This window comes from Natator depressus, chromosome 9 (assembly GCF_965152275.1).
Source record: "Natator depressus isolate rNatDep1 chromosome 9, rNatDep2.hap1, whole genome shotgun sequence".
NCBI classification, from domain to species: domain Eukaryota; kingdom Metazoa; phylum Chordata; order Testudines; family Cheloniidae; genus Natator; species Natator depressus.
In genome coordinates this window covers 73,243,767-73,270,572 of record NC_134242.1, presented here as the reverse complement: position 1 = coordinate 73,270,572, position 26,806 = coordinate 73,243,767, and the positions used below count along the sequence as shown (strand labels likewise).

Below are 26,806 nucleotides of genomic sequence, written 5' to 3'. Positions count from 1 at the left end.
TATGAGTTAGTATATTGGGATTTTCACAACACAATACTTCCTTATGATACTGTAACAGTCATTATAATAATTCCACCAGACAGTTGCTACAAAATGATAAGTTAAATTGTGTGGTGGTAGGTTTCTGTGATAAAGCCATCTGAAAATTAGGTCATGTTGGGTTCAATTGACTCTTATCTCATTCCTGTGACCAGAGAATATGTGATTAGGATCCTTAGTCAATTAAAACACCACTGTGCAGTAATTGTGTGAATTATACCTGACATAAGGTCCCTGAAGCTCGCTTTTACTGTTTCTTAGAGTTTTCTACATTTCATTGAGCATTGTCAAAGCCTGCATTTTAATGTAATCATCCTCCCATTTCTGCCATTCAGAAAAGGTGTCAGATTTCACGTACAGATTTTTAGTTCTGAATTTTAGTTTCTGAGTGAATGATCAATGTTGGATGTGGATTTTTTCATTCTGTTTTTGATGGAGGGAATTCTCAAACATCAGAATAAGAGCTCTTCCCCAGTTTGTCAGTCTGGGTGTCTTCAGGTCATTCTTATGAATCTGTTGCCATGGTAGTCATTACACAAAGTAAAACTAAGTAAAACTATTTCCCCTTGTTTGTTTATTTCCCCTCCTACTGTTCTTGTAAACTGCTGGAAATGGCCCAGCTTGATCATCACTACAAAAGGTTTCTCCCCCCCCACCCTCCGCTCTCCTGCTGGTAATAGCTCACCTTTCCTGATCACTCTTGTTACAGTCTGTATGGTCACACCCATTGTTTCATGTTCTCTGTGTATATAAAATCTCCCCACTCTATTTTCCACTGTATGCATCCAATGAAGTGAGCTGTAGCTCACAAAAGCTTACACTCAGATAAATTTGTTAGTCTCTAAGGTGCCACAAGTACTCCTTTTCTTTTTACGGATATAGACTAACATGGCTGCTACTCTGACACCGTTCACCTACCTTGTGTCTCGTATCCTGGTACGGGCACAGCTACGGCACCACTGCAAACATCTTTTTTTAATTTGTCTATTTTGCTAGTTAGTCTTTAATGTTTATCCATATCCTGTTGTGTATTTTGACATTCTTGCAGGGTAGGTCTGGGTGAAAAGAATGCATTCTGTCGCCCAACAATTTGTGTGTTTGTGTGTGTGGTGTGTGTTTTTGTTTTGTTTTGTGTTTTTTTTTTTTAAATCAGAGCACATTGCAAAAAGCTGACTACCAAGATAAAGTATTCCCTCTCCATTTAGGTTGCAGTCCACCCCAGCAGTTCAAATCCCTTTTCTAACAGTCAACTTTCTGAGGAAGGATGGTCTTGCAGTTAACGCACAGGCCTGTACATCAAGTAAACCTAGTTGAATCTTACAAAACAGTGTTCACAAACATTTGTTTGGATTCCACATGTCCGTTTGGTCCAGACTTCTTTTGTGCTTTTACCCTAGCTATGAATATTCACACAAACAGGCTTCTGTTCTCACTAATGTTTGGGAAATATTTGTACAAATGTGTCTATTCTCATGCAAACAAGCTATACATTATTAACTGTGCATTAGTATCTGTGTTCCTGGTTTAAAAGTTTGTTTCTGCTCTCTGAGTGGATGATAATGCCACATGACATAGAGGACCAGTCATACACTATACATGATGAATAGTTGAAATTAACAGTGGATAATCAATCAATGTTCTGAAATTTGTTCACAAAAACAGTTTAAACAATCCTGAATAGCAAATTAACTTGTAAGAATAAAAGTCTGAATGAATTACAACAAAAAAAAGCTAAATTAATCAGATTATTTGCAGTGAGCAGTTTAACCAGCTGTAGTGTCACATACAAAATGGGAAATGACTGCATAGGAAGGAGTACTGCGGAAATGGATCTGGGGGTCATAGTGGACCACAAGCTTAATATGAGTCAACAGTGTAACTCTGTTGCAAAAGAAGCGAACATAATTCTGGATGTATTAGCAGGAGTATTGTAAGGAAGACACAAGAAGTAATTCTTCCTCTCTACTCCATGCTGATTAGGCCTCAACTGGAGCATTGTGTCCATTCAGGAAGGATGTGGACAAATTGGAGAAAGTCCAGAGAAAAGCAACAAAAATTATTAAAGGTCTAGAAAACATGACCTATGAGGGAAGACTGAAAAAATTGGGTTTGTTTAGTCTGGAAAAGAGGAGGAGACAAGGAGGAGGGAGAAGAATTGTTGTTCTTAAACTCTAAGGATCGGACAAGACGCAATGGGCTTAAATTGCAGCAAAGGAGGTGTAGGTTGGAAGTTAGGAAAAATTTCCTAACTGTCAGGGTGGTTACGCACTGGAATAAATTGCCTAGGGAGATTATGGAATCTCCATCATTGGTTAGACAAACACCTGTCAGGAATTGTCTAGATAATACTTAGTCCTGCCATGAGTGCAGAGGACTGGAATAGATGACCTCTTGAGGTCCCTTCCTGTCCTTTGATTCTATCTTATGTCATCCTAAATAAATTAATGTCTTTGACCCTCTATTTCCACCTCTATAAAATGGGAATAATGCATTTATTACTTACCTACCTTGGAGAGAGGCTGTGGGCTTAAATGATTCTTGTGGCTGAAGTGCTTGGAAAGGAAGGGCCCTGAAAGGTTAGCTGTTAAATACTGATGATCTACTGGGACAGTTCATCAAGTCCTGACTTGCCTTGATTTTGCTGTGTTCAAGAATTGAGTGAATCAATGCAAGCTGCAAATGTTTCAGCTCAATATTCTGTGGCTTAGCTATCTGCTTTAAACATGTTGTGTGATCTATTTTTTTCTTTCAGAATTATGGTTTAGAGACAGAAAACCTGAGAACACTCTCTCACAAGCTGAATGCCTCAGCCAAAAATCTTCAGAACTTTATAACGGGTAGAAGGAGGAGTGGCCATTATGATGGCAGGGCCTCCAGACGACTGCCAAATGATTTTCTTACCTCTGTTGTTGACCTGATTGGTGCTGCCAAGAACTTGCTAGCCTGGCTGGACAGGTAATTTAGAGCTTTTTAATTCTTACTCCCTTCCCCCCCCCCCAAGTAATTCTTTTGCTCTGTTTGTTTGTTTTTTCTCTTTCTTTCTCTTGTTCTAATATTAGAATTGTAATTATAGGTTTTACTTTGTAAATGTTGTTATATACTTGAGTTTCAGGCTGACTAGGCCTGGGTCAGGAGCCAGCTGTGGGATTTTTGAAGTCTCTTTTGGGTCACCCCAGGTTGATGGTGACCTCTGTGAAATTAGCAGTTTCAGTGTTGTTCCTAGTGAATGTCACTAGTGAATGTTCCTCGTGAATGACAAAAATTGCCACCACAGATGGCAGGATCATTTCTATTTCAGAAGGGAGTATAAGGGATAAATTAACATAGAAACTGAGTTTCCTTATAACCAGAGCAAAGAGTGGTTCTGACCATTCAGGGCTGATGCAAATTAAGAGGAGTACAGGGAAATTTGACTTGCTGTTATCCTGATGCATACTTGTTGTTGGATAATTTATAAAAGAAATTATACCGCTTGCTTATCCCCGGAAACTCAGAGCTTACTAGTTGACTTTTTGTTAACAGTAGGGGGCAGGTTCATACATTAGTCACTCTTGTCACATTAATTACTGCTTGGTGAGAGAATGCTATGATTTCTCATTGATGAATTAGGAATCAGTTTACAAAGTAACTCTCTGCATGAACTGTGTTTTAAAATATTATGTATGAAATACTATATTTTATGCATACACTGCATTTCTCTCTAGAAGTGAATAGCTTAATTGAAATCTGAAACTATTGTGCATATAAATGAATGACATGACCACTCTTCACAAAGCTTGTTGTGACCCTGATGACCTTCTCTGACCTAATGCTAGCAATCAGGATCTCATGGGATGGTAATCTCATCAGTCCTTATAAGCCAAATGGGTCAGATCTGGACAGTACTTGGAGACTCCAAGGAAAACTCAGGTCCCGCAGGAGTTGGCTTAGTGGCTCAGTAAATGGCACTCATCCCTCTTAGTTAATACTGAACTAAGGCTATAGCTTGCTCTTAAGGAGCAGCGTGCTGCTTGATGTGCTATCTTTTGGATAAGCCATAAAACTGAGGACTTGACTGCTATACTTATTATATCTGCTCAGTGCTGAGGCATATCAAACATCTAAGGTACTAGAAGCATGCCAGGTACATCCTGTAGTCACACACTGTTCTACATGGGGTTCCTCAGTTTCTGCACAGCCTGCACTGTACATAAATCCGGAGTGTTTCGCTCTGTATCTGATCCCCAAAGTGCCTAGTTCTTCATGGTTCGTGGTCTTTTTGTGGAGTTTCTTCCCCCTTCTCTTACCTGGCCCGGAGGAAGGGGATTTGCACTGGAAAGGTGGATGGTTGAAATCCTAGTCTCCTGTTTAGTAGATATATTACTCTACTTGTGCTCATTTGAGAGATCGTGTTGCACTTTCTCCAAAAATAGGGATGTTAACTCTGGTGTCCTGCCCAAAATCCAACTTCAGATAATTTATGTTCTAACTACCTATAGTTATTTCAAATGCATACATTATTCACTTCCCCTCCTAAAAGTTGTTGTTCAGTGTTGCTGGTGCAGAACGGCATGATTATTGTGAGGTGATTGGCATTTCCATGATAAATGAGTTTACCTCTACAACAAATATGTCTTCTAAAGGGCTCTGGGACCCAAAGAAAAGAAAGGGGTATTATAAGCAGCTTCATTTTATATACAATACAAAGAAATTAGCTGACCTGGTTCAGTCATTTGAACCAGGTCAGCTAATCTAGTTTAATCAAGTAAAGTTACCAACCCTAACAGTCTGTTTTAAAAGCTGTTTGTCTTGCAAGCAAAAAGCCCAGCTTGAAGTCGCATATTGTCAAATATTTCAAATTGAAATAATCACAGCAAGTACTACAATGACCTGATATTACTGTGTTTTTAAATGGATGTCAAGAATGCCCAGGGCTTTGCATGGGCAGTTTTAGGTGTGACATTTCCTTTAGATGAAATTTTTAAAAAATAAATACTGCTACTAATTTTCAGTTGCTGTGTGACTATAAGATCATTATCATTTTTAGCATCATACCCTCTTTGGTGTAACATCCATTCCAGTAGGTGAAGACAGCAATTTCTGAATTTGTTACCATATGTAAAATACACAGGTTGATGATGACAGCACTGACCAATATGGCAGCTATAGTACAAGTTAACTCACAGAGAATAAAAATCTTAATTCTTTTTAATGTGGTATAGTGACTGTCTGTCTAAATCTGACTGACTCTTGAAGTTTCTGTTGGAATTCATTGTTGTACCATTTCAAATTAACAACATCCCAGCTTCTCAAGTGCATTATTTAGTGTGGTGTTGACTGTAAATATACATTACAAGAGGTACAGCTCAGTAGCACAGATTGATGAGGTCTCCTACAAATTTCTTGTCCCTCTCTGGCAGGTCTCCATTTGTCAGTGTGACAGAATACTCACTGCTGAAAAACAATATTGTTCAACTGTGCCTGGAATTAACAACCATCGTGCAACAGGTAAGAACAGGTTTATTGTGTGCCATACCTAAATCACTTCCACATGGCTGAAGAAATAGTAAAATATTACAAAAATTGTTAGAAATGTGTCACCTCATCAGGAGAATTTGTGTGCGTTTTGGGGGAAGGTGTGGGTGGAGGGAGGAGGTATGTGTGTGCAACATCTCAGTTGCAACTACAGTAATTATTTACCAGTAATATTGGGAAAGAATTTTTGTATTTTAACTGTTTTCAAGGATATTGATGGGTTTTCTCTCCAAAAAGTAAATACAAATTATTGCGGTATCTCCAGTTGATCCTCAGTTCATCTTCACATTTTCCTCCCCCAACATATTCTATTCCCCTCTTTTCCTGATTTCCAGCATATGATTCCTTGTATGCTTTCTTGTTGCTTACCCAACTGATACATATTAGACTCGAAGTTTTTCATCATAAATCAGATGGCCACTAGACCCCTAATCATTTTGTTGTTCTCTGAAGTCCCAGCAATTAGTCAATATATTTCTAATAAGGTGTCTAGAATGTAACACACACTATTGCATGTTCCCTGCTAAATGTTGTCAAAGATAAGCTAAAAGTGGATGCATAGACAAGAGCTAGACAAATACAGTAGAAGTATATATTTATGAAAGTCATTGTAAATGAAACCTGCCAATTCACTTCATTGATATTCATGACCCTTTCATTTGCAATATGAAGTATTCCTGTGAGCAAGACAAAATTTCCAAGAATGTTCATAGACAGTGAAAGCATCATGATTACTAATGCAGCATCACCAGAGCAGGCAGAGAGCACAGATAGCAAAGGAGGATGCACATTTTGCCTTGTCCATACCTGATTGGAGAGGGCAAAGCAGCTGCAGAAAATGGTATATAGTTAGAAGATGAGTGTGCCATACTGGCATATGGACAACAAGAGATTGTCACTTGGAGCCTAGCAGTTCAAAAGTGTCTAATCTAAATTAAATAAAATCTGCAGAAAAGGTGTATTTCTGATGTAAATGTACAGATTTTAGAAAGGGCTCGTACTCTTAACCTCTGAGATTTATTTAATAAAATGCACTATTGACTTTCTCTCCTTAAAATTCAAATTGATTAAATAAGCAAGAACGGATTTAAAGAGTTGTACTGCTAAAACCACACAAGGAAGTCATCTGACTGGGTGATACAACAGCTTTTCAGACACACTGATAAATTTTGTTGGTACCTGGTTGACATAACCTAGGATGTCATAGCTAGATACAGAAAAGTAAATGTGTTTGTATACAAGAAAAGTTCTACAGTCATTCTGGAAGTGATTAATAAAATGTGGAGATCAACAGTCATTATTTAAGCTTAGAAAATATGTGGATTGCAATGTTGTGCATTGTTTCCATGGCAATCATATGTTTGCGATTAAATGTTGTTTCCCCTCTGAAAATAATTGGTATCCTCTTGATATACAAGGGCAGCAAGAACACTGAAGCTCTAGAGCAGTGGTCCCCAAACTTTTAACCGGGAGCAGGGACAGGGCTCTGGGAGGGGGGATGTGGATAGGGGTAAGGGGGCTGGGGCCACAGCTGGTAGTGGGGGCAGAAACAGACCCTCGGCTGGGAACTGAGGCCTGCAGCCGCAGCCAGGTGTGGAGCCCTGGGCACGGTGCCATCAGCCAGGACCTCGAGCACAGGGCTAGCAGCCGTGGCCAAGAGCAGATCCCTGGGCACAAGGCCAGCAGCCGGGACTGGGGCCAGGAGCAGAGCTGGGTGCTGCTCCCTCTCCACCCCCTGTGGGAGTTGGTCTGGGCCCAGCTGTGCCACCCCAAATGTTCCTCCACACCTCCTAGGGGGGCGTGCCCCACAGATTGAAGACCTCTGCTCTAGAGTGAAGTCTGAGTGCATAAGTCTGATTTAGTGCTCATCTCACTCTTCCTTGGTCTCACTAATTCTCTATTAGCACCAAGGAGGAGGGAGATAGTGGAAAAAAGCATTGCACAGATCCACAAAATAATCATAGCTGAATATCTTGCTATTGAGATCTCATGTTGTGTTAATATGTGAAGATGATGCATCAGAAAAACAATCTTATATAAATATCATAACACGCTATTAGGACACAGTGTTGATAATATTTTATGGCTCTCCAGTGACTCAGTAACACTTTATCTTTACAAAGCAGGCTGCCATAGCTCTAGAAAAATGAATCCACCAAATTAATCCAAATCTGTTGACCTGGAAGGCATACTGCAAAGCCTATCTATTTTCTCTAATGTTAGTGAGGGACAAGGGTATAACAGCTCATATTCTTAGGGAAGGAAGGGTATTTATGTATTTTTTTTTCAACGTTCTGGTTAGTTAATTTTCCTTTGGGCTTTGTAGGTCCTACTAGATCCAGTGTAGTTTTGTTGTTCGTATACAGTAGTAAGATATCTTAAAGTTGCTTAGAGCCCATGATAGGTGCTTTTCGTGTTTGTTTTAATTAAAATAAACAAAGTGCTGTTCGAAATAGTATGTTGTTAAAGCACACTAAGGAACTTTTAGTGTACACCAGGAGGGTCTATACAGAACAATTAACGTGCAGCACGTTAGCGTACTTTAGAAATCTCACTCCCATGGTGATCATTACCCCACCCTGTAGTAAAGCCCCTAGATAAGTTAAGTAGATTGAGCTTCTTCAGTAACTGGTGTGTGTGTGTTCCATGTCATGAACCATTCATTTAGCTCATTGTGGAGCCTTCTCCAAGTTGCAGCTTTTATCAAAAACAAAAAAAGGGGGGGGGGCGGTGGATACCAAAACTGGACAAGTATTCTTGTGGTCTCACTGATACAGTATACACTGGTAATATCACTTTTGTACACCTACTTAATATACCCCTATTCTATACATGCAAAAATTGTGTTAACCCTCTTAGCCACAATATCAAAATGGGAACTCCTGTTCAGTTAATTAACAGTGATCCCTAAGTACTTTTTAGAGTCACTGTTTTCTAGGATACAATCCTCTATACCGTGTTAAAAAAAAAAAATGCCCCACATTCTTTATTCTTAGGTGAGTGACCTTGCCTTTGGCTGTATTAATGCATGCTACTTGATTGTTCCAAGCTTGCGAAGGGTCTAGAGCACTCTCAGTTGCCTGTCCTTATTATTTATCACCCAACCAGTCTTTGTCATCTGCAAACTTTATCACCATAATTGTACATTTCTTCCAGATTATTGATTTAAAAAATTGATTAGCGTTTGGCTGAGCATCAATCCTTGTGTGCCCTATGAGGAACCTCCCCCCGCTCCCTACCCCCACGACACACACACACTTGCTGAAGAATCCCCATTAACAATCACATTTCAAAATGAAAAACATTTTGTTCTAAGCATGTGTATTTGTAGATTCAGGACTAAATAGAGTTGTTCATCTTATTTGTAACTTGTCTGCCTGCCTATCTATCTATCTATTCAGTATTTTAATCAATTAGAATGGTGATGGCATGAGGTACTTTGGCAGGGGTATTCTGCATGATGCAAGAGCTGGTTGATACCTTGTTTGAATGTGGACATATAACACTACTACTATTTTGTAGTTCTCTTTATTTTACCATTTTATAGAACAGAACTAAATAATGGGTATTCTATGATATAAAAGCCCCAAGTTAAAACTCCACCTTTAAGCATGTCTCTAATCCGTTTTTTGGCAAGAGATAAATATGACACTTTAGCTATCATTTATTTCCTAAGTAAAATAAATAGACTGAAACCCTGTGCATGTTAAACCTTGTGGTCAAAAAGAAAATAATTCACCATAATATTCTAAGTGTAATGCTCTAAGTGGTCTTAAATGCTTATTTAAACCAGACAGATGTAGAAAAAGCCTTACATTTTAGAAGATATACATATATCCCAATCACTATTAAAAAAAGAACGTCTTTAAATTCTAATAAAAACCTCAGTATGCAACATAAGCATAGACTTTTTTTCTCTAAAATTAATTCATTCTGCTCTACAAAACAGAGAAATTTCAGGTTTACTATACATACAAGTCCTTTAGTCTTTGACCTGAAATAATTGTTTACTCAGAATGAAGCTTACATTGTATTTCTGACACCTAAATTAAAGGAATAATTTTTATTGGAACATTAGCTCTAAAGTGAAACTGTAAGCCTTGCTCTGATCATTTTGTTGTCTTGGTACTTGAAGGGTTAAAGGGAGGCAGTATTTAATAAAATGGATATTCTGTTTGAAGTATGTTTAAACTGGTAGGAAAAAACTGCCTTAGGCATTGCCAGCCACACTAATTGAATACTTTTTGTACCGTAGGAAAAAAAAGCCAGTATGAATACAGAAAAAACATCAAAGGGATACTTGACCATGAAATGCAAATAGAAATTCTTCTATATCCCTTAGTTCTTTGGTTCTCATCATCTTCCAGTTTTAACCTTTTTTTTTTTTTTTTTTTTTCTTGTACTGAAACTAATTTTTTCTCAAAACTGATGGAGGGGGAGAGGGGAAATAGGGCTGGTATAGCTACATCGCTCAGTGATGTGGATTTTTCACACCCCTGAGTGACATGGCTATACCGAAGTATGTAGTGTAGACCAAGCCTTAGACAGGCCCTCATGGCTGTCCCTACACTTTGCTGGGGTCTGCTGTGGTCCCTGGAGCAGCCCAGAATTGGGCTATCTGTGCTATGGTTTCTTTGCTGTGCCTCGTAGGTCTCAAGAGTCTAGATGAGTAAGAGGTTTTAGCTGTCTGTTATTGGAAAAGAGAAAACGTCAGACTAACCCAACAGAAGAATTCAAAATTTGGAAAGGAAGGAAGTTTTTGATGCTAACAGGTGGAATATTATGTTGTTGTTAGCTAAGTTATGGAATATTATCTAGATATTTGGTCTTGATAAAGAATTTAGAACAAATTATTTTGTGTCAGAGCTGGTCAAAAATGTTCATGGAGCAGTCTTCTGTTAGAAAATGAGATTTTTGTGAAAAACAAACTTCCTCTGGAAACACTGACTTTTGTAGGTCCATAATGACATTTTGCTGTTCCTAAAATTTCTGATGTTCTTATGATGTATTTAGCTTTGTAAACAGAGGGAGTTCAAAGACCAGACACTAAACTGGAGCAAGGCATGGGGCAGTACTAGGCCAGGGAGACCCCGCCCCTCAGCAGTTGCAGGCCTGTTCCAGTGGTGGGACAGTTAAAAGGACACTGGAAGCCCAGGGGCAGGGGGAAAAGGAGTTACAGGCTGTACCAGCAAGTGAGGCTAATACCTGGAGCTATGGGAAGAGTGATCACAGACTTGGTAAGGCACTCTGGAAGCTGTGATACATACACACACCCCTCCCCCGCCTCCCGGTTTGAGTTGGGAATCGAAGAACGACCTCAAAGGAGGGGATGTTGTCCCTCTGGCAGACTATGCTGATACTGCAAAAACTGTGACCACACCCCTAAAGGAGCGATAGCCCAGAAGTAAGTAACCCAGGGGCGTGTAACTTGAGATGGACCAACAAGTGGTCCAGACACTGCAACATCTCTTTAGGATCCTGAGTCAGGACCCAGTGGAATGGGAGGGCCCTGCTCCCCCCCACAATGCTGTCATGACAGAACCCCAATGGGAGAAGAAGGAATACACAGGAGGGAGAGGGTCTCCTGTATATGACTCATCAGGGCCCACTCTAGAACAAGCCTATGGAAAAGAACGGAGGAGCCACTGTGTGATCACTAGACTAGCTGGCTGTTGAATTGACCCACTTCAGGGAGGTATTGAGCTTGATTCTTCTCTGATTGGTTTGACCCTTGTGCAGCTCCATTGAAAATAATGGAGTAATTCGTGATTTATACTCGTGTAACTGAGATGAGGTTCAGTCCCATGTGATTTCTACTTTCTTTGTGCTTCACTTTTAAATGTAGAGAGCCTTCTACTTGCCTGTTGGGAGCAATGCGGAATGCCAGTTTAAGATGACTACTACAGAAAGTAATATATTGTGTGCTCTCTCTTTGTAACAATCATTTTAAGATGCCTGTCAGTACTGTTTCCCTTCCCCAATTCTGGGCAAGAAAGCAGAAAAGTTCCTGCATTTAAAGGTATAGCAGATAGATAGAACACGGAATCATGACATTTACATAACTGAATACACCATACTTCCTTCTGAATCTGGTTCTACAGCATAGCTAAATATTGCCTTGACAGCTGACTGGCCATAGCGCTACATGTTTCAAAACAATATATAGTAAGACAACAGAAATTGTTGAGGGAGAATGAATTTTCCAATTTAATCATCTTGGGTAATATTACAATTCTATTTATAAAGTTTCTGTTGCTTGCTTGCATATAGTGTTGTCGTACTGAGCTCTTTTCATTTCTCAAACAGTACTTGGATTCCCTCCAGAAAAAAAGAGACCCGCAAAAGGAAATCTCAGTGAAAAGATCCAAACCAACTGCATGAATGTAATGGTTTGGTTTAAATGCATGGTTTGGCTTAAAATAAGAGCCTCCTAAATTGTTGCTCAGAATTCATAGTGAGCTTTTTTGTAGTTTCAAACTGTGTGGTTGAAATTAAAAAATAATCACTTTCATCTATGTTCACAATTCCTGGTTCAGGCTGGAGCCAGGAGCACATTTAGTAAAGTACAGACCACGACAGGGTGACTGTTTTTGCAAAATTTATGCTCTGACCAAAAGTGGGAAGAGGTAGAATTTTAATGACTGTTTTCATATTCTTTCTAGTCCAGTTTCTTGGTTTAAGAAGCTTGCCTGAGCCTCCCACTACTTAAGGTCTTCGTGACGTGCACAGTCATATAAAATCAATGATTCTCATGAGGTTTCTTTCATTTACAGAACTGTAGAGGGCAAAAGCAGTTAAGTTAAGAAAATCACACCAAATTTTCAATAAATATAAAAAATTTTGCAGACCTATTTAAGATATATAAGCAGAGTAAAAACCAAATTTTATAGAAATCATATTGTAAAGTATAGATTTGGGATTGAATGAGAAGTAGGCCATTTTTTTAAAAAGTGCAGTTGATACAAGTCAAAGCAGTTCTCACAGGTGATTGAATCTCACACAGCATTTATGTAATTAACAAAGCAAAATGGTAGATTTCTTTTAAAAATATGTATTCACCATTGCACTTTTAAATGGACAGTACTTTTATTTTCCATAAAAATTCTGTGCAGTTGGTGCAGCCCCATAAAGCCATGTTCAAAACATGTATTTGATTGCCTTCTGTCACACACAAAATTGACAACGTGTGATTTATGTCAGGCTGTTGGTTCATTCATAAGCAACGTGCTGACATTTCAACCCAAAGAATATATCATTTAAAGTTTAAGGAAAGGGAAAATGTTATTTAGAAATTTTATGTCTGAGGCAGAGATGTCTTGGCAGGTATAACTATTTGAAATAACTCTTTGTGTGGAAGTTGAAATAGACTCTTTTGGAATAACTGCATTCACACAAAAGCCTTTGTTGTACCGAAAGGATGTCAGTATGTTTAAGATAGTAAAGTTCAAAGATTCAGTGAATTCAGCCTTCAGTTTTACTGTGCATAAAAAAAACATGCTTGTGACTTCTGCTGGCAAATGGGGGCATCTTCCCCAGGCACATACAATCTCGAAAAATATATATTTGGTCTCAAACCTTTAACATAGAATTTACAGGCTTCCTGAATAAGAATGTAACTTCTCTTGCTACAACCAGCAGTGTCACCACTATAATTAAGGTTGTCCCATTTTTCCCTTTAAATTCTTTATTAGAAGGTAGTGAGTGCAAACACATTTCTGTAGGGTTTTGATTGAAACGTAAAGCTTGAAGCTAAGGTCTATAATGGGGATAAGATTGGTATTTTGTGGAAAGCTGTCATAAGTTACCTAGCTATTGTACTTTAAAGAGAATCAATTGCATATAGCAATTTTTTAAAACTCTGATCTAAAAACTAGACATATAACTGTATCTTTTCTTCCTGAAGGATACCAAAGCGCTTAATGCCTGATTTTGACTGGCCCTTGTGTAGGTGCAAAAGGGGAGAGTCCCCAGAGCAGAGGCCAGCCACAGTTGTCATCGCTGCATTTGTAACCCATATGTCTTCTGGGTGTGGTGTTCTGTCGCATCTAGTGGCACCAAGACCACTTAGAGTTAAATGAGTCTGCTCTAGAGCCTTAACTAAGAGTCACTTGGCTTTTAGCTCATGGGGTAGAGGCTCATGTACTAAGCTCCTGAGGTCCCCGGTTCGATCCTGCCCACCAACGACCAGGGTCCGTTGGCGTTATACATTCACTAGCAATACAAGCCAACTCAGGAAGGGCAACAGGGAAATATCCCTTTTTACTGCACTTACACCACCCAGGGGAAGGGAGCTCAGGCTCCACCTCCTCCTTAAGGGGTGCAGCGGTATCCCAACATCACCTTCCCACTTGGGAGCTCCATAAAGAGCTGTGCCCCAAAGCAAACTGATTATACAAAGATCCACCAATGAAATACTGCCATCTCTGTCGCAAAATATGGCACAGAGCACAGAAACCCTACACAGCATGTCAGAACAAGAAATGAAAAATAATGTAATTTTCTATGGGGATTTAAAACCTATATTAATACCAACTTGGGAACTGCACAAATTCCTCTTCAGAATAAAGGACACTAATGAATAGTTAGTTATGTAGATCTCCCAAGCAAATAACTTTGATTTAAAATATATATATACATTCGTTGTTCTAAAAGATGAAAAAGTGACCTTATTTTAGTGTGACGAAGCACAGCTAAAGAAAACTGTTCAGGTCTACTGGGCGTATGCGTAAAATTCTTTTTAAAACCAGCATTTTTCATGGTGTCCATCTGTTCCAGCAAGTCAGTTCATTAATATACATACTTTAAAGGTACATCATTACCTCTCTGAGTCAGAGACGTGGTATATTAAGATATAAGTGTGCATGTGGATATGTACTCCATCCTGCATACTGAATATTTATTAAAGCAAATATAGGTAGTACACACTTGGAAAAAAATGCTATTGATTCACCAGTGAGTTCCAGCTGCTTTGTGCTGCTCTAGCAAAGCAAAGCAGCCATAAACTCAGTCAAATCATCTAGGCATATGGCTCCTTTGTGACTCCAGAGCATACTTTTTGCAGTGTTGGATTAGATTAATCAGTATCCACTGTAATTCCAGGTATTCACGTTTTCTGCAACATTAGCCCTTGGGCTGCAATTTTCCATCTTTGGGCTGTCACTATTTATTTTTTTTTAAGTTTGAGCAAAAGGTCTTGAGTCACTTTTTAGTCATAGGAGTGTAGGGAAAGACTAATATTGTCATTGGAAGAGGACTACAGGGAAAAAAATGACTGAATTTTGAAACTTGAAATTTTGTACAATCACACATTGAAGTGTTTGCATTGCTTAATTTGAATAGGGTTGGAGATGGAGATATTGTTATAAGCAACTGAAAAAATAATAGTTAATATACTCACTAGGCAACTGCCGAGTATTTGGAGAGTGAAAGAGGTTATTTATTTGTAAGTATCCTGTCTTCTCTGTGACAGCACGGTGCACATTCTCCCTGCTTGATGTGACCTGACTAAGGTAGCTATTTTGCTTCTGGGACAAATTACTTTTAACTTCCCTCATTCATCTTATTGAAAGACACCTAAATCTTGCAAATGTGAAAACCAGCAATGTCACAGATAAGAGAAAATCATAGGCACTGGAAAAAAAATCCCTGGATCCCCTGTTTCAGGTTTCATTTCATTCTGGCAGTTGTAAGCTTCATTTAGGTTTTTTAAAAAACCAAGCTTTTTCCAGCCCTCAACCTGCAAGATGCATATTTTCACATTACTATATGCCCTATGTACAGGACATTTCTTCAGTTTGTACTGGGACAGGATCATTTTCAATATACACTACTACCCTTTGACCTCTCCACGAACCCACCAAGTGTTTTCCAAAGTCCTTACTGTGGCGGCAGCCCATCTTCGCAAGCATGCAGTCATGATATATCTCTACTTAGACGACTGTCTAATCAAGGCTCACACTAGGGCAGAAGACGTTGCAGTTACGCACCAGACAATATTGCTCTTCACCAGTCTCGGCCTACAAATAAACTCCCAAAAGCCCACACTGACTCCAGTCCAGAAACTAGACTTAATCGGCATATACGTAAATTATCTAGAAGCAACAGCATCATAACCTCTTCAGAGATTCACTGTTCTAATGAACCTCATCAATACCTCAGTGCACAGCCCAAGGATATCAGCCAAGACCTGTCTTCAGCTACTAGGTCACGTGGCAGCGACCACATATGTGGTGAAACATGCCAGACTACACATATACTGTTTGCAGGGTTGGCTCAAGATGGTGTTCACACCACACAAACACAATCCGAACAAACTTCTGAGTATGCCAGCGAAGGTCAAGGACTCATTACAATGGTGGACTCACCCACACAATATCTGTGCTGGTGTCCCTTTCTTCAACCTCCTCCAGAATTGATAATCACAAGGGATGCCTCTCTACTGAGGTTGGGTACCCACTTAGGCAAGCTCACAGTACAGGGAAGAGGGTCTCCTTCTGAATCAACTCTCCACGTCAATGTACTGGAACGACGCGCAGTCTGCAATGTCTGTGCACATTTCATGCCTCTGATCAAGGACAAAAACGTACAGATCATGACGGACAATGTAGCCTGCATGTTGCACATAAACAAGCAGGGAGGAGTGAGATCACACTCCCTATGGATGGACTCCATAAAACTCTAGTGCATACAACACAACATAACCATATCAGCCACCTACCTGCTGGGGTCTCAGAATGTCATGGCCGACACATTAAGTCGAAGGTTCTCAAATGACCATAGTGAGAAATCAACACCTGCATTATCCAGAGCATATTTCAATTATGGGGGTTCCCCGCAATAGATCTATTTGCCACAAAACAAAACAAAACAAAACAAAACGTCCAGCTTTTTGCTCCAGCGTGGGTCTTTTGGGATCAGGATTCAGTGAAGACGCATTTTTCATTCCATGGCACGCACCCCCGCCTATATACCCCACAGGGACCCCACTTGAAGAGAGGGTTACTCAACCTGTGCAGTAACTGAGGTTCTTTGAAATGTGAGCCCCTCTGGGTGCTCCTGTACCCACCTTCCTCTCCTCTACTTCGGAGTTCTAATTAATTCCTCTGCGGTAGAGAAGGAACTGGGGCATGTGGGTGGGGGATGCAGCGCTAGTTAATTGCTGCTGCAGGCCCAAGATGGGGAGAGCGCATGTGTGGCCCAGCCAGTTACTGCTGTCAAAATTATCCAACTAGGGGCGAAGGGTGTACAATCAGCTAAAGTTGAGAACCCACAGGGACTCACATCTCCAAGCACCTCCATTATTGTACAAGGTGAGTAACCATCTCTTACCTCTACAGTCTGCTCACAAATTTATCTCTATCAACATTCTAAATCACCAGAAGTTTCAAGCAAAGAAAATATTATTTTCCCAAATCATGTTACTGGGCTGAAGTACAGGATGAACAATAGTCGCATCTTGACCAGTGACAGATTTAAGGGCCCACGTTTAGTGAACCATCAATGTTAGTAATAAGGAAGTGGTAATCTCCTCTTTCTAATGGGATACAGCAGTTTGGGCCTACCACTTGTTTACACTGAAGGTCCTTTACACCATCCTCCTAGAGTAAAGGGACCTTGAAGTGGGTGTCAGTGTAGTAAAAGAATAAAGTTTACATTCAAGGAAATATATCTGACTACTTTCAAGAAATTATATGCAGAGCTGATTATGTAGCTGCTGGACTGACTTTTTCTGCTGGAGAATGAAAAATTCAGATGTGTTGCCAGCCATGTTGAGGCATCCCAGGCCCCTTCATGCTTCCCCAGAATCCCTATTGTACTTCAGCTGTGTAGTAGCAAAACTTCTTTCTCTTTCTCAGATTTTATTAAACACTTAAGATACTCTAAAAGAATCTCTTCTCATTTCTGGCTAGGAAATCATAATTAAATGTTATCTATGCCATCTTCATTCCACAATTGCTTCTCTCTCTTTTTGGGGAACCTTAATGAGGTGACACTTTCAAAACTGGTCTAATTACACCGAGGGGAAAAAATTGGTTTTGAAACGTGTATAGTCTTATCTGACCCCAAATGTTTTGCTTGTTCTATCAGTAGGATATAAAATGGTATTTTATGGCTTGTGCAGCATGCCTGTGTCCATATATCTTTATGCCATGCTGTTCAACATTACTATCTAAAACCAATGTCTTCAGCTTCACAAGCTGAGCACATAACTGCCTGGTATTAATATCGTATGTAACTCTGTTGGGCAGAAATCTGGTTGCTCTGAAGCGTATTGTCATGAAAAGAGAGGTGAAGACAGGGCTGTTTCGTTGTTGTGGTGATGGATAATTTGATCTGACCTGCAAATATTCAATATTTTAATTTTTTATAATTAGGGTTTATGTTCTCCCTAAGCTCTATTCTTGGAAATCAAAGTATGTGCTTGGTCTAGTGAAAAACACTTAACAGACCAACCACCTGTAATGGAATGCAATCAAAGTGCGAGCTGAGGGAGTAGTAGCCTTTGACCAAGAGTGACAAGTTTCATTATCCTTGCTATGATAAATGAGCTAAGAAGTGTGAATGCATTTCTTACGTATTTAGAAATCTACTGTCAATACAGATTTTGATCCAGATTGTGGTGTTCAGGCATTTGTTAGAGTAACGTGGAGCCACTCTGTCACAGGGAGCTTGGGGAGGGATTGCTCTTCAGGGGGCCTGATCCCTGATGTGTGCACATGTTGCACTAGCCCTTGGGAAGGAGAAGCCTGCTTCTTTCTGTGGGCCCTAAGTGATGGGACTACAACTGTTTTCTGATCCATGAAGAGGCTCCACAAGCCCTTCCTGTATAACTGAACAAGAGACAGGAACATTTTGGATCTTTATTTCCTTTTCATATCCAAGATAATCTGTTCTCTTCCTGTAAGCAACTCCCATCCACCCCAAAAATAAATAGGTACATTTTATTTACCTCTTTGTGGTCATTTGCAATTATAACATCTTTGCACTGAATAAAGCTGACAGTCCCCTTCTTTCCTATCCATTTACCATTTAAGAGGCAATGCCAAGTAGTTTAATTAGGGTCAGCATTTCACCTACCTTAAAATAAGATGGTGGAGAATTCATGGATTCTATTAGAAAAAAAATGTGTCAACAAGAAATAGGAAAACTAATCCCTGTTGTCAATATTTTCAGTGGCAACCTCAATTCCAGTGTGAGCAAATCCTGCTGGCTTTGTAAACCATAACATCTCTGCTGTCAGGGAAATGACAGAGAAATGCAACTCTCTTCTAAATGAAGAGCATCACAAATCCAGGTGCAAGTAATTCCACTGTGCTATGTTTATGGTTGAGTGCATTAAGGATTTTTTTTTTTTCAGAATAAAATAGGTTACATCAATCATAAGATAGTATGGTTGCGCTGCTTTTTGACTTGTAAGAGCAACATTTTCTAAGTAGAGTAAGTGTGTCACCTAAATATGTGCCCACAACTTTGCCTTCACAAATATTTGTTTTGCAAAAGACAGTTGTTCACACAAACAGTTTTAATATGCACAAACCACATAGAAGATGGAGGGCTAGATTTGGAAGAACAAATACGTTTTCACACACATTTTATCTTTTCCAGGAGCAAATGATTGAGTTTTAAATGCAAAATTAGAGGCCACTAAAAAGAGTCCCTAAGAGTAATCTATTTTTATATACTTATTACTGTTATCTCAACAGTGTCACATGTCTTTCCAACATAGTTTGCCTCACTGTATGCTAAACTCAAGCTTAGATACTTACTGTGGTTTGTGAAGAGCTATCTGTGAGACAATCTCTCTATTAAAATGTAGTTCTTGCTAAGAAAAAGGATTGAGAAACCCTTGTGTACCCAAAACTATGGGCAAAAAATTATGGCTTTTTTGAAAAACTGACCTTAGAAGTAATGTGGGGTGGTTTTTATATTGTTACTATAGTATCCGTGGTATGAGTTTCTTTGACATAATTAGGTTATAAGGTCATGGGGGCAGGGGCCATCTTTTTGTTCAGTGTTTGAATAGTACCTAGCAAGATGTGATCCTAGTCCCTGACAAGGGCTCCTAGCAGCTATGTTAATATAAATAATGAATAACAATAATAATCTGCTTTTGTTTCACAGAAATCTGTAAATATAACTCAAGATAGGATATCTGCCTTTTCACTTGTAGATGTCCAAAAATATAACAAACTTGTTGTGATATGTAATGCATTTGAGCTCAAAGCAGAAGACCCCTGATTGTCAGATATGGTACCTGCAATCTGGTGAAGGTCAAGCAAGACTTAAAAATTAAAATTATATCTATTCCCTGAAACACCTTGTCTTCCCATCATTCAGTCATACCATCTGGTACATATTTAATAATAAATAAATAAAAAGTGAGCAGGGAGGGGGGTATTCACTGGCTGTGGACCTGACACTATAGTCTTCATTAAAGAAAAAATATTAAAGTCGTCAACTTTTTTTTGCCTGATTTGAGAACTTTAGGACTAGGCCATGTCTGTCTAGGTCTAAATGGCCACTAACATTTACATGATGGCGCATTTCTGCGTACATCTCTCTGCTTATATTAATGATCTCTTCTCCCCCTGATACAGGTGCATTGTTCCCATTACAAAGAACAAAAACTATAGCCCTATAAATAGAATAGATCCCTAAGGTTAATGAGAAGTTACTGCAGTGAAGTTTCCCAGAGAAAACAGAATAACCTTTAGACATTCATGTAAAGCCTGGAGAGATGACTTCGCTGTGTGTGTGTGTGTGTGTGTGAATGTGAATGAATGCAAGAGACATATTCTAACAGTGTAAAGTGATAAATTATTACTAAAAAGAAAAATAATAGTTCATGTGTGTAGGGCTAAGATTTTAAATCTCACGCATTGGTTTTTTTTTTTCTTTGCTATAGGATTGCACAGTATACGAAACAGAAAATAAAATTCTTCATGTGGTAAGTAATCTTATTGTTCCTGCTTTTAAACTATGTGCAGCTATATACCTCTTCATTTCCAAGACTTACAGTACATTTTTAAATCTAGTGTAGGAAAATAAGGAATTTGGCAGTGGCAAATGGTAATGGATGACACTAGTCGCTAAGAGTTTTGTAAATTATAAAATCAAAAGGGGATCATTATCCTCTAATCTGACATGTGTAACCCAGGCCATAGGACTTCCCTGAATTTCTGTTTGAACTAGATCATATGTTTCAGAAAAACATGCAATCTTGATTTGATTTTAAAATTTCCATTGGTGGATAATCCACTACAACCCTGGGTAAATTTGTTCCAATAGTTACTTACCTTCACTGTTAAAAATTTGTACCTAATTTCTAGTCTGCATTTGGCTAGCTTCAGCTTCCAGAAATTAGATCTTGTTGTGTTGTGTTTGACTCTTGGACTGAAGAGCCCTCGGTTATCGAATTTATATTTCCCTTATAGATCCCTCCCCATATAGATCCTGTGACCATCTCACCCCTTAATTTTCTCTTTGTTAAATTAGACAGATTGAGCTCCTTAAGACTATCGCTGAGAGGTATGTTTTCCAGTGCTTTAAACATTCTTGTGGTTCTTCTCTGAACCGTCTTTTTCACCATCTTCTTCCTCTGCAGCATGGGCCACCGGGTCACTTGCAGATTTAAACTAGTGTAAATTCTCTGTAACTTGAAGTCTTTAAATCATGATGTGAGGTCTTCAGTTACTTAGCCAGAAGTTAAGGGTCTATTAAAGGAGTGGTTGAGCTAAATTGTGTGGCCTGCAATGTGCAAGAGGTTAAACTAAGGTCAGAAGGCAATATCATGACTCTCTAAAAATCTGTGTCCAATTTATCAACATCCTTCTTGAATTGTGATGCCAAAACTGTGGGCACAGTATTCCAGTAGCAGTGGCACCAGTGCCAAATACAGAGGTAATATAACCTCTCTATTTCTACTTGATATTCCCCTATTTATGCATCTAAGGGTCACATTAATCTTTTTGGCCACAGCTCATGTTCAGGTGATTATCCACCAGGACCCTGAAATCCTTTTCAGAGTCACTGCTTCCCAGTGTAGACTCCGCCTTCCCATAAATATGGCTGACATTCTTTGTTCCCTAGATGTGACTTTACATTTGCCTGCATTTCAAATGTGTATTGTTTGCTTGCATCCAGATTGCTCTTTAACAGTGACCTGTCATCTTCAGTATTTACCACTCCTCCAATCTTTGTCATATGCACACTTTATCAGTAATGATGCAATGTTTTCTTCCAGATAATTGATTAAAAAAAAGTTATAGAATAGGGCCAAGAACTGATCCCTTCCGGACCCACTAGAAATACTCGATAATGATTCGCTATTTACAGTTACATTTTGAGATTTAATAGTTAGCCACTATTTAATCCATTTAATATGTCTCACTGATTTTTGTATCATTCTATTTTCTTTATCAAAATGTCATGATACCAAGTCAAATGACTTACAATACTCCTAAGTATTACCTTTATCAGCAAAATTTGTAACCTTCTCAAAAAAAGCTAGTTAGTTTGACAAGGTCTGTTTTCCATAAACCCATGTTGATTGGCATTTATTACATTATCTTCTTTTAATTCTTTATTGAGTCATGTAACAGCCATTCCCATATTTTGCCTAGGACCTATGTCAGGCTGATGGGTCTATAATTATCCAGCTTTTTCCAGTTATCCTTTTTAAATATCGGCACACATTAGTTTTCTTCCAGGCCTCTGGAACTTTCCCAGTGTTCCAAGACTTATTGAAAAGCAATGCTGATGGTCCACAGAGTTTCGTGGTCAGTTCTTTTAAAACTCTCAGATACAAGTTATTCAGACCTGCTGATTTTAAAATGTCTAGCTTCAGTAAGTGCTGTGTATCACCCTCTGTAGTGACTGTTGAAAAGGAAAGTATTTCATCGACAATATATGATCTGAATATATCCTCTGACTTTTTTTCCCAAATACAGAACAGAAATATTTATTGAACAGTTCTGCCTTTTCTGCTTTATTATTGACAGTTCTACCATTTCATTTAATAATGGACCAGTAGCATTCCTATGGTTCTTAACTCTGCTTGCCATAGGTTTCTCTTTGGGTCCTTTTGCTTCCATTGTCAACTTTCTACTATTGCTAGCTTCTGATTTATATTCATCACCATCAACTTCTTTCTTCCGTTTGTTTTATTTATTTATATAAAATTATGAGCTGCTTTCACTTCTCCTGTAAGCCAGGTTTATTGGGTTTTTTTCTCTGTTATGGGATCATGCCTGTTTAGGCCTCTAGTAAAATGTTCTGAGACAGTTCCCAATTAACATTGACATTTTTTTGGTTTAAATTCCTTCTCTCAACTGATCTGCTTATACTTGTTTTCAGCTTTATGAATTGACCATTTTAAAGCACCAAGTATATATATTTTGGTTTGGACTTTATTCTGTTTGCACATTGCAAGTGTAACCAAGTCAAAATCACTGGTACATATGCTGCCACTAATTTTTAGTTTTGTGATCAATTCCTCTTTATCTGTCAAGATGAGATCTAATGTAAAAGTCCTCCATGTCCTCATTGTCATACTGGCAGCATGTCACTCAGATTGAAGTCTATGGTAGTGCAGCTTTTTTTCCTACCCACATAATGAACAGGTGCTTTATAGATAGGTCATCTTATTCTCTAGTGTGATTTAGTGGTGTGTAGCAGACACCAACTAACACTCCATCTTGTAATGTATCAGTTAAAACATTGATCCATAAGCATTCAACATCATTTGTTTCCAAGTTGTCAGGAACTTGGAAACCGGTAATGCCATTTTTGACAGAGTGCTAGTCCCCCTCCTCTTTTGCCCACTCTTTTCACCCTCCCCTTTTATTGTTAATTTTATGTCTTCCTAACTAGTCTAGCCATCCTGTCTCCATGAAGATGGAAGCCATTCAAACTTTTCTCTTCCCACAGAAGGTGGACTAATGTTCCACGAAACCAAAATCCTCCACCTGACACTGGTTACCTTGCCAGTGGTTCATTTCCAGAATCTTCTCTCTTAATTCCTGTCCTGGGAGTGAAGGATCTCCAAGAAGATCACTTGGACGTTCTTCTTCAGCACCTTTCTGAGTTCCCTTAAAGTCATCTGTAATCTGTGAGGTATCCTGTGAAGCAGCATCATTAGTATCCATATTCACCATCAGATTCTTACCTCCCCACACACTTCAGAAGGCTGTCCAATCTTAGTCATGTCTCATGTCTTGGCTCCAGGAAGACAGCACACTGTTCTGTTGTCTGCCTGTCTTTTGCAGAATGTTTTCCCATTCTTCTTGATATAGAATCTCCAACCAGTATTGTCTATATTCTTGAATGGTTGGATATCTCTTTGGGGACATGCTTGATGTTTCCTATAGGTTGGACTGACTAGTCATCCACAGGTGTGCGGCGACCATCTCTCTGTTCCAGTCAAACAGCTGGATCGTCAGAGATATCTTCTGTAGTTTCCACACTGAGGACACAGTAAGGATTGGAAACTTATGGCTGTTTGGAATTCCTCCTGGTTCTTTTCTCTCTAGTTGTCACAGTCTGCCCATCCTTGTCTGTCTCCAGCCATATAGAATGGTTTAAATGTTCTATTTTAAGTGTTCTATTTTAAAGGGCTGGAAATAATCAACAGTGTTAACTTGATGTTATTTTCTGGATTGTTTTTAAAAATAAGATAATACCATTTATATAACATTTTTGATACTAGAAGCTCTCAGAACATTTTTATATAACTTCAGCATGCAAATGCATATTTTCTTATTAATTTTATGCTGTTTAATACAAAAACATACATGGAAACAAATTAAAAATAATTAGAGCTGGCTGGATTAGTTAGGAGCAGATAAGAATCAGACTGAACAATTTCCTATTCTTTGAAGCAAATCAAACACAAACCTTTAGATGTTTTAGAATCATAGAATATCAGGGTTGGAAGGGACCTCAGGAGGTCATCTAGTCCAACCCCCTGCTCAAAGCAGGACCAATCCCCAATTAAATCATCCCACCCAGGGCTTTGTCAAGCCTGACCTTAAAAACTTCTAAGGAAGGAGATTCTACCCACCTCCCTAGGTAACGCATTCCAGTGTTTCACCACCCTCCTAGTGAAAAAGTTTTTCCTAATATCCAACCTAAACCTCCCCCACTGCAACTTGAGACCATTACTCCTTGTCCTGTCATCTTCTACCACTGAGAATAGTCTAGAACCATCCTCTTTGGAACCACCTCTCAGATAGTTGAAAGCAGCTATCAAATCCCCCCGCATTCTTCTCTTCTGCAGACTAAACAATCCCAGTTCCCTCAGCCTCTCCTCATAAGTCATGTGTTCCAGACCCCTAATCATTTTTGTTGCCCTTCGCTGGACATTTTCCAATTTATCCACATCCTTCTTGTAGTGTGGGGCCCAAAACTGGACACAGTACTCCAGATGAGGCCTCACCAATGTCGAATAGAGGGGAACGATCACGTCCCTCGATCTGCTCGCTATGCCCCTACTTATACATCCCAAAATGCCATTGGCCTTCTTGGCAACAAGGGCACACTGCTGACTCATATCCAGCTTCTCGTCCACTGTAACCCCTAGGTCCTTTTCCGCAGAACTGCTGCCTAGCCATTCAGTCCCTAGTCTGTAGCTGTGCATTGGGTTCTTCCGTCCTAAGTGCAGGACCCTGCATTTATCCTTATTGAACCTCATCAGGTTTCTTTTGGCCCAATCCTCCAATTTGTCCAGGTCCCTCTGTATCCTATCTCTGCCCTCCAACGTATCTACCACTCCTCCCAGTTTAGTATCATCCGCAAATTTGCTAAGAGTGCAATCCACACCATCCCCCAGATCATTTATGAAGATATTGAACAAAACCGGCCCCAGGACCGACCCCTGGGGCACTCCACTTGACACCGGCTGCCAACTAGACATGGAGCCATTGATCACTACCCGTTGAGCCCGACAATCTAGCCAACTTTCTACCCACCTTATAGTACATTCATCCAGCCCATACTTCTTTAACTTGCTGACAAGAATACTGTGGGAGACAGTGTCAAAAGCTTTGCTAAAGTCAAGAAACAATACATCCACTGCTTTCCCTTCATCCACAGAATCAGTAATCTCATCATAGAAGGCGATTAGATTAGTCAGGTATGACCTTCCCTTGGTGAATCCATGCTGACTGTTCCTGATCACTTTACTCTCGTGTAAGTGCTTCAGGATTGATTCCTTGAGGACCTGCTCCATGATTTTTCCGAGGACTGAGGTGAGGCTGACCGGCCTGTAGTTCCCAGGATCCTCCTTCTTCCCTTTTTTAAAGATTGGCACTACATTAGCCTTTTTCCAGTCATCTGGGACTTCCCCCGTTCGCCACGAGTTTTCAAAGATAATGGCCAATGGCTCTGCAATCACATCTGCCAATTCCTTTAGCGCTCTCGGATGCAACTCGTCCGGCCCCATGGACTTGTGCACGTCCAGCTTTTCTAAATAGTCCCTAACCACCTCTTTCTCCACAGAGGGCTGGCCATCTACTCCCCATGTTGCGATGCCCAGCGCAGCAGTCTGGGAGCTGTCCTTGTTAGTGAAGACAGAGGCAAAAAAAGCATTGAGTACATTAGCTTTTTCCACATCCTCTCTCACTAGGTTGCCTCCCTCATTCAGTAAGGGGCCCACACTTTCCTTGGCTTTCTTCTTGTTGCCAACATACCTGAAGAAACCCTTCTTGTTACTCTTGACATCTCTTGCTAGCTGCAGCTCCAGGTGCGATTTGGCCCTCCTGATTTCATTCCTACATGCCCGAGCAATATTTTTATACTCTTCCCTGGTGATATGTCCAACCTTCCACTTCTTGGAAGCTTCTTTTTTGTGTTTAAGATCCGCTAGGATTTCACCATTAAGCCAAGCTGGTCGCCTGCCATATTTACTATTCTTTCGACTCATCGGGATGGTTTGTCCCTGTAACCTCAACAGGGATTCCTTGAAATACAGCCAGCTCTCCTGGACTCCTTTCCCCTTCATGTTAGTCCCCCAGGGAATCTTACCCATCCGCTCCCTGAGGGAGTCGAAGTCTGCTTTCCTGAAGTCCAGGGTCCGTATCCTGCTGTTTACCTTTCTTCCCTGTGTCAGGATCCTGAACTCGACCATCTCATGGTCACTGCCTCCCAGATTCCCATCCACTTTTGCTTCCCCCACTAATTCTTCCCTGTTTGTGAGCAGGAGGTCAAGAAAAGCTCCCCCCCTCGTTGGCTCGTCTAGCACTTGAACCAGGAAATT

The 26,806-nt window shown here is 39.7% G+C and overlaps 1 protein-coding gene across 2 annotated transcripts in view; it reads left to right on the top strand.

The window, feature by feature from the left end:
- LOC141994242 (connector enhancer of kinase suppressor of ras 2-like) overlaps positions 1-26,806 on the top strand; it is a 530,195-nt gene that overhangs the window by 179,552 nt on the left and 323,837 nt on the right. For both annotated transcript variants that reach the window (XM_074964467.1, XM_074964466.1), the window contains exons 3-5: positions 2,792-2,994; positions 5,439-5,526; positions 20,459-20,500. In XM_074964467.1, the coding sequence (XP_074820568.1) occupies positions 2,792-2,994; positions 5,439-5,526; positions 20,459-20,500 (333 nt within the window). The remainder of the gene's footprint in view (positions 1-2,791; positions 2,995-5,438; positions 5,527-20,458; positions 20,501-26,806) is intronic.